The sequence below is a fragment of the Nerophis lumbriciformis genome, linkage group LG36 (genome assembly GCF_033978685.3).
Source record: "Nerophis lumbriciformis linkage group LG36, RoL_Nlum_v2.1, whole genome shotgun sequence".
NCBI classification, from domain to species: Eukaryota; Metazoa; Chordata; class Actinopteri; order Syngnathiformes; family Syngnathidae; genus Nerophis; species Nerophis lumbriciformis.
The window spans coordinates 15,899,298-15,916,645 of record NC_084583.2 but is presented as its reverse complement, the minus strand read 5'-3'; the positions used below and the strand labels follow the sequence as shown (position 1 = coordinate 15,916,645).

The window sequence follows — 17,348 nt, the reverse complement described above, 5'->3', positions numbered from 1 at the left end:
ACTGATCATACAGGGAGCGGACCGCCACAATCAGACAGTCCGATACCCCGTACTCTCTGAGCACTCCCCACAGGACTTCCTGGGGGACACGGTCGAATGCCTTCTCCAAGTCCACAAAACACATGTAGACTGGTTGAGCAAACTCCCAAGCACCCTCAAGGACCCTGCCCAGAGTATAGAGCTGGTCCACAGTTCCACGACCAGAACCAAAACCACACTGTTCCTCCTGGATCCGAGGTTCGACTATCCGGCGTAGCCTCCTCTCCAGTACACCTGAATAGACCTTACCGGGAAGGTCGATTTTTCAGTTTCAGTTTCATGAAAAAGTACGTGGTCACCATTGCCGAATAATGCCTTTTAGTGGCGATCACAAACACTGATCCCCTCTGGCTAATATATTTATTTGTAACCACCTGGTTGACTAACTAGCAGCTAATCATGTGTATCTCCATACAGAGTGTGGAGACAATAAATACCTCTATTAAAGCAAATAAAGTGCATTTTTTTGTATCTTTAGTATCAATATCAAGTACTTCCCCTTAGGGGCGATGGACGGCTGAGTAGCTCCCACTCCCTCCCCTCTGTTGCAAGTTTTGTTGACTCTACGTAACTTGTTTATGTGTGCTATGGCTATGAGGTTTGTTTCCTTGGCCTCAGTCTGGACCCCCTCCATGGAGTTCAGCCTTTCACTGAGTATTTTTTTTACTTTCTCTAATCCTTGGTAAAAACATACAACACAATCCCTCTGACTGCTCCTCTGCGGAGTCATGAGTCCAGATCGTCATGGATACAAATTACAGTTGTGTGTACTTTGTACTTTACAAGCCACAGTTTCACACGCCTTGTCGTCATCTGTGCAGTAAAACATTTCACTGGCCACATCTGAAAGGCAAATACTGACTGACTTTTAAATCCAAAGTCAATTAAAGCTGCCAGCATGTTAAGGGTCTCAAAAATTAAATAGTTAGAATAAAGTTAAATTAAAAAATGTATAAAAAAGATAAAGAACAAAAAAATAAAGGTAAATAAAATAATAAAAGGAAACAGGATCCCCAAAATATAAAATTGCTCGCCATACCTGACGCGCCTGCAAAATATGGGGAATTTTCATGCTTGTTAAGGACCTCAAAAATTCAATAGTTAGAATAAAGTTAAAATAAAATAAAAGATTTAAAAAAAAAAATTAACTAAAGTTAAATAAAATAAAAGGAAACAGGACCCCCAAAATATACAATTGCTCGCCATACCTGACGCTCCTGCAAAATATGGGGACTTTTTGTGCATGTTAAGGGTCTCAATAATTAAATAAAGTTAGAATAAAGTTAAAATAAATAAATAAATAAAAAGATAAAGAACAAAAATATAAAGTTAAATGAAATACTAAACAGGACCCCCAAAATATAAAATTGCTCGAAATACCTGATGCGCCTGCGAAATATGGGGCATTTTCATGCTTGTTAAGGACCTCAAAAATTCAATAAAGTTAGAATAAAGTTAAAAAAAAAAAAAAAATAAAAGATAAAGAACAACAAAAAAATAAAGTTAAATGAAATAAACAGGACCCCCAAAATACATAATTGCTCGCCATACCTGACGCGCCTGCGAAATATGGGGAATTTTCATGCTTGTTAAGGACCTCAAAAATTCAATAGTTAGAATAAAGTTAAAATAAAATAAAAGATAAAGAAAAATTAAAAAAAATTAAGTTAAGTAAATTTAAATAAAATAACAAAAAAACTTAACAGGACCCTCAAAATATAAAATTGCTCGGCATACCTGACGCGCCTGCAAAATATGGGGACTTTTTGTGCATGTTAAGGGTCTCAAAAATTAAATACTTGGAATAAAGTTAAAATCAAATAAAAAATAAAAGATAAAGAACAAAAAAATGTGTTAAATAAAATACTAAACAGGACCCCAAAAATCTGAAATTGCTCGCCATACCTGACGTGCCCGCGAAATATGGGGAATTTTCATGCTTGTTAAGGACCTCAAAAATTCAATAAAGTTCAAATAAAATAAAAGATAAAGAAAAAGAAAAAAAATTAAGTTAACTAAAGTTAAATAAAATAACATAAAAAAATTAACAGGACCCCCAAAATATACAATTGCTCGCCATACCTGACGCACCTGCGAAATATGGGGACTTTTTGTGCATGTTAAGGGTCTCAAAAATTAAAAAGTTAGAATAAAGTTAAAATAAAATTTAAAAAAATAAAAAAATAAAAGATAAAGAACAACAAAAAAAATAAAGTTAAATGAAATACTAAACAGGACCCCAAAAATCTGAAATTGCTCGCCATACCTGACGTGCCCGCGAAATATGGGGAATTTTCATGCTTGTTAAGGACCTCAAAAATTCAATAAAGTTAGAATAAAGTTCAAATAAAATAAAAGATAAAGAAAAAGAAAAAAAATTAAGTTAACTAAAGTTAAATAAAACATAAAAAAATTAACAGGACCCCCAAAATATACAATTGCTCGCCATACCAGACGCACCTGCGAAATATGGGGACTTTTTGTGCATGTTAAGGGTCTCAAAAATTAAAAAGTTAGAATAAAGTTAAAATAAAATTTAAAAAAATTAAAAAATAAAAGATAAAGAACAACAAAAAAATAAAGTTAAATGAAATACTAAACAGGACCCCAAAATCTAAAATTGCTCACCATACCTGACGCGCCTGCAAAATATGGGGAATTTTTATGCTTGTTAAGGACCTCAAAAATTCAATAGTTAGAATAAAGTTAAAATAAAATAAAACATAAATAAAAATAAATAAAAAATTAAGTTAACTAAAGTTAAATAAAAGGAAACAGGACCCCCAAAATATACAATTGCTCGCCATACCTGACGCTCCTGCAAAATATGGGGACTTTTTGTGCATGTTAAGGGTCTCAATAATTAAATAAAGTTAGAATAAAGTTAAAATAAAAATAAAAAATAAAAGATAAAGAACAAAAATATAAAGTTAAATTAAATACTAAACAGGACCCCCAAAATATAAAACTGCTCGCAATACCTGATGCACCTGCAAAATATGGGGAATTTTCATGCTTGTTAAGGACCTCAAAAATTCAATAGTTAGAATAAAGTTAAAATAAAATAAAAGATAAAGAACAACAAAAAAATAAAGTTAAATGAAATAAACAGGACCCCCAAAATACATAATTGCTCGCCATACCTGACGTGCCTGCGAAATATGGGGAATTTTCATGCTTGTTAAGGACCTCAAAAATAGTTAGAATAAAGTTAAAATAAAAGATAAAGAAAAATTAAAAAAATTAAGTTAAGTAAAGTTAAATAAAACAACAATAACTTAACAGGACCCCCAAAATATAAAATTGCTCGGCATACCTGACGCGCCTGCAAAATATGGGGACTTTTTGTGCATGTTAAGGGTCTCAAAAATTAAATAGTTGGAATAAAGTTAATAAAATAAAAAATAAAAGATGAACAAAAAAAATTAAAGTTAAATATAATACTAAACAGGACCCCAAAAATCTAAAATTGCTCGCCATACCTGAGGTGCCCGCGAAATATGGGGAATTTTCATGCTTGTTAAGGACCTCAAAAATTCAATAAAGTTAGAATAAAGTTCAAATAAAATAAAAGATTAAAAAAAATTAAAAAAATTAAGTTAACTAAAGTTAAATAAAATAACAAAAAAACTAAACAAGACCCCCAAAATATACAATTGCTCGCCTTACCTGACGCACCTGCGAAATATGGGTACTTTTTGTGCATGTTAAGGGTCTCAAGAATTAAATAAAGTTAGAATGAAGTTAAAATAATTAAAAAAATTAAAATAAAAACAGTAAAAGATAAAGAACAACAAAAAAATAAAGTTAAATTAAATACTAAACAGGACCCCCAAAATATAAAATTGCTCGCCATACCTGACGCACCTGCAAAATATGGGGAATTTTCTGCTTGTTAAGGACCTCAAAAAATCAATAAAGTTAGAATAAAGTTAAAATAAAATAAAAGATAAAGAGAAGAAAAAAAATTAAGTTAACTAAAGTTAAATAAAATACCATAAAAAAACTAAACTGGACCCCCAAAATATACAATTGCTCGCCATACCTGACGCGCCTGCAAAATATGGAGACTTTTTGTGCATGTTAAGGGTCTCAAAAATTAAATAAAGTTAAAATAAATAAAATAAAAAAAGATAAACAAAAAAATAAAGTTAAATAAAATACTAAACAGGACCCCAAAAATATAAAATTGCTCGCCATACCTGACGCACCTGCAAAATATGGGGAATTTTCATGCTTGTTAAGGACCTCAAAAATTCAATAAAGTTAGAATAAAGTTAAAATAAAATAAAAGATAAAGAAAGAAAAAAACATTAAGTTAACTAAAGTTAAATAAAATAACAAAAACTAAACGGGACCCCCAAAATATACAATTGCTCGCCATACCTGACGCACCTGCAAAATATGGAAACTTTTTGTGCATGTTAAGGGTCTCAAAAATTAAATGAAGTTAGAATAAAGTTAAAATAAAATAAAAAATAAAAGATAAAGAACAAAAAAATAAAGTTAAATGAAATACTAAACAAGACCCCCAAAATATAAAATTGCTCGCCATACCTGACGCGCCAGCAAAATATGGGGAATTTTCGTGCTTGTTAAGGACCTCAAAAATTAAATAGTTAGAATAAAGTTAAAAATTAAAAAAATTAGTTAAATAAAATAAATACTAAATAAATGAAAATGAAATAAAACCACTGCAGATGGTCATTTGTAACAATTAGGATCAAGATCTGAACTTGTGAAGCTGAGTTAACGTTTTGAGATCAGGGGCCGTATTTATCAAGCGTCTTAGAATTACCCCTGAGAAGTCTGCTAAGAGTTGACTTATGAGTAAAGAAATTCTTCGCTGAAAGCTGCACTTAAAAGTTAGTTATCTAGCGTCTTACTCACACTTTCAGCGAGGTGTAGGACTGAATCTTAAGTGTCACACTCAGAGCTGAATTACGACATTACTATGGGCCGTAAACGGAATTTTAGGTGACGTAATTTCTGTGTCCATAGAAATGACCAATCACGGAAGGGAATCCCTTGTCTAGGAATAAAGAAACATCTTAGAAATATTTAAGTGGACAATGGGAGTGTATATTTTGACAATAAACTACAAAATAATCAAACAATATTGGCAATGAATCAAAAATAAATGTTTTCTTTTCTTTCCAATTCATTTTCCCAGTGGCGAGTGACTAGTCAATTTCAAGAGATTATTTTCTAATATATGTGATTTGGCCCACTTAGATATTGTTTTTTTTTTTTAGTCAGCTATGCACTATAGTATTTTATGCCTGGGCGGGGGTCCTGCTTTGGAAAGATTGTGTACCCCTTTCAGAGATCACATTTAGTTCCCCTTAAAACATTCACATGTTGCATGAGATGAAGTGTTTATTAACTTGCTGTCCGTAAAATAAATATTTTTATTAGCAATTATGTAGTCCTGTAACATCATTTCATGATTAATATCCAAAAAATAACATTCTTAACAAATGACAGTAGAATAAGCACACTGATTGAGGAGTCATAGTAAAACCACCTGAAATGTACACTTTACGTGCAGTGTTGGAGTTGTCCAACTTTTTGTGTGGCCATAAACGCACCGGTGGCTAATTGCCATAGTGCAGGGGTCGGCAACCCGCTGCTCCGGAGCCGAATGCGGCTCTTTGATCACTCTGATGCGGCTCAGTAGCTTACTTGCCGAACCCCCCGATTTTCCCGGGAGACTTCCGGATTTCAGTGCCTCTCGCAGAAAACTCCCGGGATTAATATTCATAGATTTTCACCCTTACAGTTATAAAAAGGGCTGCCATGATGGTACAGCATTTAGCGCCCTCTACAATCTGTATTAGCAGCGTGCCAGCCCAACCACTTGTTATACAGTATGCATCTTCTGCTTGCACACGTACGCGACAGCAAGGCGTACTTGGTCAACAGTCACACAGGTTACACTGACGGTGACCATATAAAACAACTTTAACACTCTTACTAATAATGCGCCACACTTTGAACCAAAACCAAACAAGAATGACAAACACATTTCGGGAGAACATCTGCACCTTAACACAACATAAACACAACAGAACAAATACCCAGAATCCCATGCAGCCCTGACTCTTCCGGGCTACATTATACACCCCTGCTACCACCAAACCCCGCCCCCACCCCAACCCTGCTCCCTCACACATCAACCCCCCCCCACCCTCTGTGCGTCGGTTGAGGTGGGCGGGGTTTGGTAGCGGGGTGCATAATGTACCCCAGAAGAGTTAGGGCTGCATGGGATTCTGGGTATTTGTCCTGTTGTGTTTATGTTGTGTTACGGTGCAGAAGTTCTCCCGAAATGTGTTTGTCATTCTTGTTTGGTGTGGGTTCACAGTGTGGCGCATTATTAGTAAGAGTGTTAAAGTTTTTTTTATACCGCCACCGGCAGTGTAACTTGTGTGGTGGTTGAGCAAGTATGCCTTGCTGTCACTTACGTGAGCAAGCTGAAGCCCCATACAACGTGTGGCTGATCAGGCACGCTGGTTGTAGTGGGTGCTATATGCTGTACCATCACGGCACGCATGACGCTGACACGCGCCATTCATATAAAACCCGCGTGCCGCACCAGCATTCCTTATCAAGGTGTGGGCAGCGTGTCTGAGACCCCTGGTATATACATAGCACAAAGCAAAATAAAAACTTTGTATGCAGTGTTATTTCATTTTAAATTTCAAATTTTTTTTGTGGCTCCCATTGTTTTCTCTAATTTGTGAAACTGGTCAAAATGGCTCTTTGACTGGTAAAGGTTGCCGACCCCTGGACTAGACGTATGTGTTGGTGCAGGTGAGAGAGAGCTAGCGGCTGCTGTTCATATAACAGATGACAAAGAGTTGCTTTTGGCTTGGTTTGTACGCTAGACAACGACCAGTTTTGCTAGATAAAAGTATTTTACACATTGTTTTGGTGTGGTTATGGCCGACGAACAATTTCGCTAAATAAAGGGACCGATGGAATTCCTGTCCTCCTTTAAGTGTCTCCACAGATGTTGCAATAATTTAAGTGTTGACAAACATTGTTGTGGCTGCCTTTCATCACCTGTTACTCACAGTTGCATTGCAAAAATCATACAAAACAAACTATGTTTATTTTGTTTAGAGTGGGATTTGATTTTTCGCGTGGCATAGATTTGCTGTGCGCAAAAGACGCGTGAGAGTAGGAGTGATTCTGAGACTTAAGAAAGTTGATAAATAGCTTTTATTCTTAAAGGGGAACATTATCACAATTTCAGAAGGGTTAAAACCATTAAAAATCAGTTCCCAGTGGCTTATTTTATTTTTCGAAGTTTTTTTTCAAAATTTTACCCATCACGCAATATCCCTAAAAAAAAGCTTCAAAGTGCCTGATTTTAACCATCGTTATATACACCCGTCCATTTTCCTGTGACGTCACATAGTGAAGCCAACACAAACAAACATGGCGGAAAGAACAGCAAGCTATAGCGACATTAGCTCGGATTCAGACTCGGATTTCAGCGGCTTAAGCGATTCAACAGATTACGCATGTATTGAAACGGATGGTTGTAGTGTGGAGGCAGGTAGCGAAAACGAAATTGAAGAAGAAACTGAAGCTATTGAGCCATATCGGTTTGAACCGTATGCAAGCGAAACCGACGAAAACGACACGGGAGAAAGCGAGGACGAATTCGGCGATCGCCTTCTAACGAACGATTGGTATGTGTTTGTTTGGCATTAAAGGAAACTAACAACTATGAACTAGGTTTACAGCATATGAAATACATTTGGCAACAACATGCACTTTGAGAGTGCAGACAGCCCAATTTTCATCAATTAATATATTCTGTAGACATACCCTCATCTGCGTTCTTTTCCTGAAAGCTGATCTGTCCAGTTTTGGAGTTGATGTCAGCAGGCCAGGGAAGCTAGGGTCAATATTCTTCTCTTGATCATCTTCGGTGGCATAAGGGACGGTGTGAGCCAAGACATCCAGGGGGTTCAGCTCGCTCGTCTGCGGGAACAAACTGCCGCCATTGCTTGCCGTGCTAGCGAGGTCCTTTGTCCCTGAATTGCTCACACACTCCGGCAGATTCAATGGGGGTCTGGCGGCAGATTTCTTTGACTTTATGGTTGGAAATGCATCTGCTTTGAGTGTCGCAGGATATCCACACATTCTTGCTATCTCTGTCGTAGCATAGCTTTCGTCGGTAAAGTGTGCGGAACAAACGTCCAATTTCTTGCCACTTTGGCATCTTTGGGCCACTGGTGCAACTTGAATCCGTCCCTGTTCGTGTTGTTACACCCTCCGACAACACACCGACGAGGCATGATGTCTCCAAGGTACGGAAAACAGTTGGAAAAACGGAAAATAACAGAGCTGATTTGACTCGGTGTTTGAGAAAATGGCGGATTGCTTCCCGATGTGACGTCATCGCTCTGAGAGCGAATAATAGAAAGGCGTTTAATTCGCCAAAATTCACCCATTCAGAGTTCGGAAATCGGTTAAAAAAATATATGGTCTTTTTTCTGCAACATCAAGGTATATATTGACGCTTACATAGGTCTGGTGATAATGTTCCCCTTTAAGTTTGAGAGTAGGACTAAATTTCGCAAATTCTCAGGACTTAAGTGTAAAATGGCACTCTAAGACGCTTGATAAATACGGCCCCAGATCACAGTTTGAATCAAAACATTCCACCTTCAACACATTCAAATCATTATTGAAATATCTTGTGTGACATCATGCACAAAAGTGCACTTTGTTTTAAACTATTGTAGTGGCGTTCTGTACAAAAAGTGCACTTTAATTGAGTGTTTTGATATGTCATCTTAGTGACATCATGCACAAAAGTGCACTAATAGCTTGTTTTAAAATGTCTGACAATCTTGCACTTTGTTTTGGAAATGACATGAATGTTTGTGCCACTGCTTAATAACTGTTTAATAAATACACTTTTACTTGTGATTTCCCTCTCTGCATGAAAGTTTAAAGGGGAACATTATCACCAGACCTATGTAAGCGTCAATATATACCTTGATGTTGCAGAAAAAAGACCATATATTTTTTTAACCGATTTCCGAACTCTAAATGGTTGAATTTTGGCGAATTAAACGCCTTTCTATTATTCGCTCTCGGAGCGATGACGTCACAACGTGGCGTCACATCGGGAAGCAATCCGCCATTTTCTCAAACACCGAGTCAAATCAGCTCTGTTATTTCCCGTTTTTTCGACTGTTTTCCGTACCTTGGAGACATCATGCCTCGTCGGTGTGTTGTCGGAGGGTGTAACAACACGAACAGGGACGGATTCAAGTTGCACCAGTGGCCCAAAGATGCCAAAGTGGCAAGAAATTGGACGGTTGTTCCGCACACTTTACCGACGAAAGCTATGCTACGACAGAGATGGCAAGAATGTGTGGATATCCTGCGACACTCAAAGCAGATGCATTTCCAACCATAAAGTCAAAGAAATCTGCCGCCAGACCCCCATTGAATCTGCCGGAGTGTGTGAGCAATTCAGGGACAAAGGACCTCGCTAGCACGGCAAGCAATGGCGGCAGTTTGTTCCCGCAGACGAGCGAGCTAAACCCCCTGGATGTCTTGGCTCACACCGTCCCTTATGCCACCAAAGATGATCAAGAGAAGAATATCGACCCTAGCTTCCCTGGCCTGCTGACATCAACTCCAAAACTGGACAGATCAGCTTTCAGGAAAAGAGAGCGGATGAGGGTATGTCTACAGAATATATTAATTGATGAAAATTGGGCTGTCTGCACTCTCAAAGTGCATGTTGTTGCCAAATGTATTTCATATGCTGTAAACCTAGTTCATAGTTGTTAGTTTCCTTTAATGCCAAACAAACACATACCAATCGTTGGTTAGAAGGCGATCGCCGAATTCGTCCTCGCTTTCTCCCGTGTCGCTGGCTGTTGTGTCGTTTGTCGGTTTCGCTTGCATACGGTTCAAACCGATATGGCTCAATAGCTTCAGTTTCTTCTTCAATTTCATTTTCGCTACCTGCCTCCACACTACAACCATCCGTTTCAATACATGCGCAATCTGTTGAATCGCTTAAGCCGCTGAAATCCGAGTCTGAATCCGAGCTAATGTCGCTATAGCTTGCTGTTCTTTCCGCCATGTTTGTTTGTGTTGGCTTCACTATGTGACGTCACAGGAAAATGGACGGGTGTTTATAACGATGGTTAAAATCAGGCACTTTGAAGCTTTTTTTAGGGATATTGCGTGATGGGTAAAATTTTGAAAAAAACTTCGAAAAATATAATAAGCCACTGGGAACTGATTTTTAATGGTTTTAACCCTTCTGAAATTGTGATAATGTTCCCCTTTAAAAGTAGCATATATTAATGCAGAATGAAGAAGAATGTTTTAATGTAGACACATAGAATCATCATACTGCTGTGATTATATGCATCAAGTGTTCATTCAAGGCTAAGGCTAAATATCCACATATATATGGTGTATGGTGACATGGACTAAACATATCCACATATATATGGTGTATGGTGACATGGACTAAACATATCCACATATATATGGTGTATGGTGACATGGACTAAACATATCAACATATATATGGTGTATGGTGACATGGACTAAACATATCCACATATATATGGTGTATGGTGACATGGACTAAACATATCCACATATATATGGTGTATGGTGACATGGACTAAACATATCAACATATATATGGTGTATGGTGACATGGACTAAACATATCCACATATATATGGTGTATGGTGACATGGACTAAACATATCCACATATATATGGTGTATGGTGACATGGACTAAACATATCCACATATATATGGTGTATGGTGACATGGACTAAACATATCAACATATATATGGTGTATGGTGACATGGACTAAACATATCAACATATATATGGTGTATGGTGACATGGACTAAACATATCAACATATATATGGTGTATGGTGACATGGACTAAACATATCAACATATATATGGTGTATGGTGACATGGACTAAACATATCAACATATATATGGTGTATGGTGACATGGACTAAACATATCCACATATTAAAAAAAGGCTATATCGCCAAGCCCTAATTAAAACCATTCCAACATTCTTAGATTCACACTACATTCTGTCAGCATTTCACTTCAACTTCAGCATTCACACGCCACCCCTTCAGGAATGGCCTCTTCTAGATTCTTAATAATGATCTGCGTCATCTCACAAGACCCTCGGGTGGCGTGAATGTCAATCAAGTGACCAAAGTCACGTCTTGATTGACAAGATTGATGATCGCCCATTTTTAGGTCTATTTTTTTAATGCGTGGCTGGCAATGGACTGACACACCCTCCACCATCCAGGTAATGGGCACCCCTGGTCCAAACGGTATAGAAGAAAACACAGCAGGGCCCTTGCTGCCCGGGGCCTAAATATGAAGCGATTGTTAATGAGTCAGTGTCCCACTCACCCCTGCAGTGAACACCGCAGCATTCCCGCTCTCCAACATCTCCTCCAGCTCCTCATCTGTTGTGGCCTTTCCGGCTAAAAGAGAAAAAGGAAGAGCATCATCACTTGCATGCTTCATGGACTTTTAGACGGGCGTCACTCACTGATCTCCAGCTGTCTCTGAATACGTCCTTTACTCCTCTCCCTGAAGTCCACCTGGGCTTCGTTATACTTGGTCATCACCTCCACAAACTTCCTGGACAGCACGGCATGCTGGATACACAACATATTGCACGTCATGTTGGCAGACAACGACTCTGCAGGGAGTGAAATCACCGAAGTTACCAACCTGCGATTTACGTATCCGCAGGTCAGCAGACACCCTCTCCTGTTCCTCGGACTCCAGGTTCCTCTCGATAGCTGCAGAGGGAACCAGATTATTATCTTTGCACACATTCAGTTCAACTACATTTCTCAACGCCACCAATCCATTCCTTGCAAAATACATTTCAGAAAGTATAAATATTTTCATAAAATTCAATCCTTACTACAAACCCCGTTTCCATATGAGTTGGGAAATTGTGTTAAGATGTAAATATAAACAGAATACAATGATTTGCAAATCCTTTTCAGCCCACATTCAGTTGAATATGCTACAAAGACAACATATTTGATGTTCAAACTCATAAACTTTAGTTTTTTATTGCAAATAATAATTGACTTAGAATTTCATGGCTGCAACACGTGCCAAAGTAGTTGGGAAAGGGCATGTACACCACTGTGTTACATGGCCTTTCCTTTTAACAACACTCAGTAAACGTTTGGGAACTGAGGAGACACATTTTTGAAGCTTTGAAAGTGGAATTCTTTCCCATTCTTGTTTTATGTAGAGCTTCAGTCGTTCAACAGTCCGGGGTCTCCGCTGTCGTATTTTATGCTTCATTATGTGCCACACATTTTCGATGGGAGACAGGTCTGGACTGCAGGTGGGCCAGGAAAGTACCCGCACTCTTTTTTTACGAAGCCACGCTGTTGTAACACGTGCTGAATGTGGCTTGGCATTGTCTTGCTGAAATAAGCAGGGGCGTCCATGAAAAAGACAGCACTTAGATGGCAGCATATGTTGTTCCAAAACCTGTATGTACCTTTCAGCATTAATGGTGCCTTCACAGACGTGTAAGTTACCCATGCCTTGGGCGCTAATGCACCCCCATACCATCACAGATGCTGGCTTTTGAACTTTGCGTCGATAACAGTCTGGATGGTTCGCTTCCCCTTTGGTCCGGATGACACGATGTCGAATATTTCCAAAAACAATTTGAAATGTGGACTCGTCAGACCACAGAACACTTTTACACTTTGCATGAGTCCATCTTAGATGAGCTCGGGCCCAGAGAAGCCGGCGGCGTTTCTGGGTGTTGTTGATAAATGGCTTTCGCTTTGCATAGTAGAGCTTTAACTTGCACTTACAGATGTAGCGACCAACTGTATTTAGTGACAGTGGTTTTCTGAAGTGTTCCCGAGCCCATGTGGTGATATCCTTTAGAGATTGATGTTGGTTTTTGATACAGTGCCGTCCGAGGGATGGAAGGTCACGGTCATTCAATGTTGGTTTCCGGCCATGCCGCTTACGTGGAGTGATTTCTCCAGATTCTCTGAACCTTTTGATGATATTATGGACCGTAGATGTTGAAATCCCTAAATTTCTTGCAATTGCACTTTGAGAAACGTTGTTCTTAAACTGTTTGACTATTTGCTCACGCAGTTGTGGACAAAGGGGTGTACCTCCAAAATATTGATGTAATCATAGTAGTATCGACTAGATACGCTCTTGTACTTGGTATCATTACAGTGGATGTCAGGTGTAGATCCACCCATCGCATTTGTTTACATTCAGGGGTGCTAGCTTGCTGTTAGCGGTGAGCTATTGTATCCTCCTACGGTGTGTAGAGAAGCATGTTTAGCTATTCCTCGTCCTCCAGTGATAATGCTACTTGTGAGAAACTTACTTTGTCTTATTTTCTGTTTTAACATGTTCTATCTACACTTCTGTTAAAATGTAATAATCACTTATTCTTCTGTTTGATACTTTACATTAGTTTTGGATGATACCACACATTTAGGTATGGATGTGATACCAAGTAGTTACAGGATCATACATTGGTCATATTCAAAGTCCTCATGTGTCCAGGGACGTATTTACTGACTTTATACACATAATATGAATTTTTTTTAAAAGAGAAAAGATTTTTTGACTATAAAAAATATTGATGTAATCATAGTAGTATCGACTACATACACTCCTGTACTTGGTATCATTACAGTGGATGTCAGGTGTAGATCCACCCATGGCATTTGTGAGCTATTGTATCCTCCTGCGGTGTGTAGTGAAGCATGTTTAGCTATTCCTCGTCCTCCAGTGATAATGGAACTTGTAAAAAACTTACCGGTACATTGTCGCCATGGAGGCCAGGATTAGTGATTTAGAAGTAGCTAAAACACTGTGGATGGACGTTAGCTGCTAACTAGCTAGCCATGTCTTAAAGCAGCTCTTCCTGAGGGTGTTTCAGTGTTATAACTTCACCTTTATCTTTACTTTTTACACCAAAAAGCGTCCGTTCTCCCTTTTCTGTCTACACACTGTGTCTGCTTGTAAGTACTCTGTGTGTGTGCACTGCCCAACATGCTTGTAAAAGCCATGTAAATAAGACCGCCCACAAAACGGCGCATCCTGAAGCGACTTGAAGATGTGTAAAACATCATCTATGCAACATTTTGAGCAAAGAACCACCATAACATGTTATGTAGACCACAAGGAAGTCTTTTACATTTAGAAAAAAAATCTTAATGACTCCTTTAATGCGCCTTATATATGAAAAAGATCGAAAATAGACCAGCTCATCGGCAGTGCGCCTTATAATCCGGTGCTCCCTATGGTCCGGAAAATACGCAAATTGCTTTTTTATTTTGGTTTCTTGGCAGGTGCAGACTTACTCTTGAGTTTGTTTCTAGCATTGTTTGCCATCTTCTTGATGTCGTTGGTGATGGCTTCCAAGTCCTCTTGTGTTTCTAAGAGGAACACGGATACATTGTGACAAAAAAACAACAAAAAAGATCATTCAGGTATTTGTAAGTAAGTAAGTTGTAAATTTTAACATGAAAAGACAATTCTCTGTTTAAATTGGCAAATAGGTATTAATGTAGCAATACATTTATTATTGCAGGGAGAGAAAGCAACTTACTTTGATCTGACGTGGGAGCAGACAGGATGATGGAGAAAAGCTTTTTGACTTCAGCCACATTCTCGTCTATTTTGTCAATGCTGGTCCTGATGTCCTCAATCTGAAAACACGCAGCCGTATTACTACTGCTCGGAAGCCAAGCAACTAGACCACGTGTCAAACTCAAGGCCCGGGGGTCATATCTGGCCCACCACATCACTTTATGCGGCCCGCAAAAGGTCCCTGACCACCTGAGGGCACCACAGACTGGTAAAACCCCTTCTTTAAAAAAAAAAGAAGAAAAAAAAGCCTTTTTTTTTAGATAGATAGATAGATAGATAGATAGATAGATAGATAGATACCGTAGTTTTTGGAGTATAAGTTGCATTTTTGGGGGAAATGTATTTGATAAAAGCCAACACCGTCTAGTCTAATAATATTATTTGATATTTTACGCTAATGTGTTAATCACTTCACATATAAGTCGCTCCTGAGTATAAGTCACACCAAACTATGAAAAAAACTGTGACTTATAGTCCGAAAAATACGGTATATATATATATATATATATATATATATATATATATATATATATATATATATATATATATATATACATATATATATATATATATACATACATACATACATACATACATACATAATGTATGTATGTATGTATGTATGTAAGTTCTAGCTATTAGGCTGTTGTAGATTTTTTTTTTTTTTTTACTATTTATTTTACTTGTTGGGGGCAGCTATTTGTGGTTCTAGCGTTGTTTTGTTTGTTTTTTAATACACTGTAGCACTTTGAGGTTGTTTGCTCAATGTAAAGTGCTTTTACAAATAAAATCTATTATTATTATTATTATTATGATTATTAGTATTATTATTACCACCCTCTGAGGGCAGCCATAAGTGTGATTTGGTCCACAATGGCGGGGTTGGGTGGTAGCGGGGGTGTATATTGTAGCCCGGAAGAGTTAGGGATGCAAGGGATTCTGGGTATTTGTTCTGTTGTGTTGTGTTTATGTTGTGTTACGGTGCGGATGTTCTCCCGAAATGTGTTTGTCATTTGGTGTGGATTCACTGTGTGGCGTATATTTGTAACAATGTTAAAGTTGTTTATACGGCCACCCTCAGTGTGACCTGTTTGGCTGTTGACCAAGTATGGTGTGCATTCACTTACGTGTGTCTGTAGAAGCTGCATACAACATGTGACTGGGCCGGGACGGTGTTTGTATGGAGGAAAAGCGGACGCTAAAGGCAGTGCCATCACGGCACGCCCTTAATCTAGTTGTCCGGGTGAAAATCGGGAGAATGGTTGCCCCGGGAGATTTTCGGGAGGTGCACTGCACTGAAATTCGGGAGTCTCCCGAACTAAACACTCACCTGGGAGAAGAACTCGTCCATGAAGGCTGCGTTGTCCATGGCTATCTCCACTTCGTCGTCGTCGTGATCGCACGTCTGATGCAACAGAAGAAGGAAAGTGTCACAATTGTAAGAAAGAAAGTAGTGACAATAAGAGGCTAAGTTGACATGTTTGAGGAGGCGAAGGTTTGAAATACAGAAACACACTCATGCTGAGCAAACTAACCCCAGGCTGAAGCAGCAGTAAACCACTCCAGTGTACACAGATACATACGGGCGTGCGAGTGAGTTTTGAAAATAAAGAGGAAGTCGAATATGGGACTTCCTGATTTGGGTGGCTGGGGAACCATGACAGGTACTTTAAAACCACAACTGATTCTCCAGTACCAAATTTGACCTTCACGTCACTTTGCCAGGAATACAATGCATGTTTAGGTGTTTGTTTTACAGAAAATGTTCTTTGTAATGCTAATAATATCTAATACATCAGCCCTGTCAGAAAAATTGTATGTAAATTATCAAAAAACTTTCAGTTCTCAGAGTTCCCAGTGAACAGACGAAAGCTGTCTTTGTTGCACCAAATCAAAGGCTTGGAAAATTCCGCTGTGTAGAATAGAATAGAAAGTACTTTATTGATACCTGGGGGAAATTCAGCACCACAGTTTGCTCAAAATAGACAACAATAATAATAAATAATATAATATTTTTAATATATATATAATATATAATATATGAATAATGGGATGGGAATGGGTACGATGGGAGGAGACGGGAGGGGTTATCTATTTTGATCCAGGACCAGTCCAAGCCTGAGGCATCTTTTTCTTTTGTGTTATTGTGATGGAAAACAATGGCTGTTTACAACCCCCCCCCCCATTCCTTTAGAAACAGCTGTTATGTAAAACAGGGAAAGTCCAAATAAAAAGAGGAGGCGTACAATCTTTCGCCAGAGCATACTGGAGACTGTCCAAGAGTACAGCCCAGACGTTTCTCCTCAAATTGAGCCAAATGTAATTCTGTCTCTGTTTAATTCCTTGCTTCTTGTCTCGTTTAATAGATGTCATCAGTGTTTGAACCTGACAAGCCCATTCATTTATGTTACTAAAAGCTTTCAGATTTTAGTAACATAAATGCAAGCAAATATGTTGATTAAGGAAGAATAATGGTGTGTAGGCGTCTTAAAGGGGTTGCAGTTTCTTACGAAGCCTCAGCTTGACGATCCTCTTCGTTTTGTGTCGTTTACTTGTCAACTTAATACTTCAGGCTAATCTCCTCCAAC

At 38.3% G+C, this 17,348-nt stretch overlaps 1 protein-coding gene across 9 annotated transcripts in view; it reads right to left on the bottom strand.

Annotated features, from left to right (window-relative positions):
* The window catches only part of stx3b (syntaxin 3b), a 54,607-nt gene that overhangs the window by 18,101 nt on the left and 19,158 nt on the right, over positions 1-17,348 (bottom strand). For all 9 annotated transcript variants that reach the window (XR_012049357.1, XM_061930040.2, XM_072912507.1 and 6 more), the window contains exons 2-7: positions 16,091-16,165; positions 14,720-14,819; positions 14,472-14,546; positions 11,827-11,897; positions 11,642-11,750; positions 11,500-11,573 (exon numbers count right to left, since the gene is read on the bottom strand). Coding sequence is in view for 8 of the 9 variants with exons in the window: in XM_061930040.2 (XP_061786024.1) it covers positions 11,500-11,573; positions 11,642-11,750; positions 11,827-11,897; positions 14,472-14,546; positions 14,720-14,819; positions 16,091-16,165 (504 nt within the window). In the remaining variant the exon portion in view is untranslated. The remainder of the gene's footprint in view (positions 1-11,499; positions 11,574-11,641; positions 11,751-11,826; positions 11,898-14,471; positions 14,547-14,719; positions 14,820-16,090; positions 16,166-17,348) is intronic.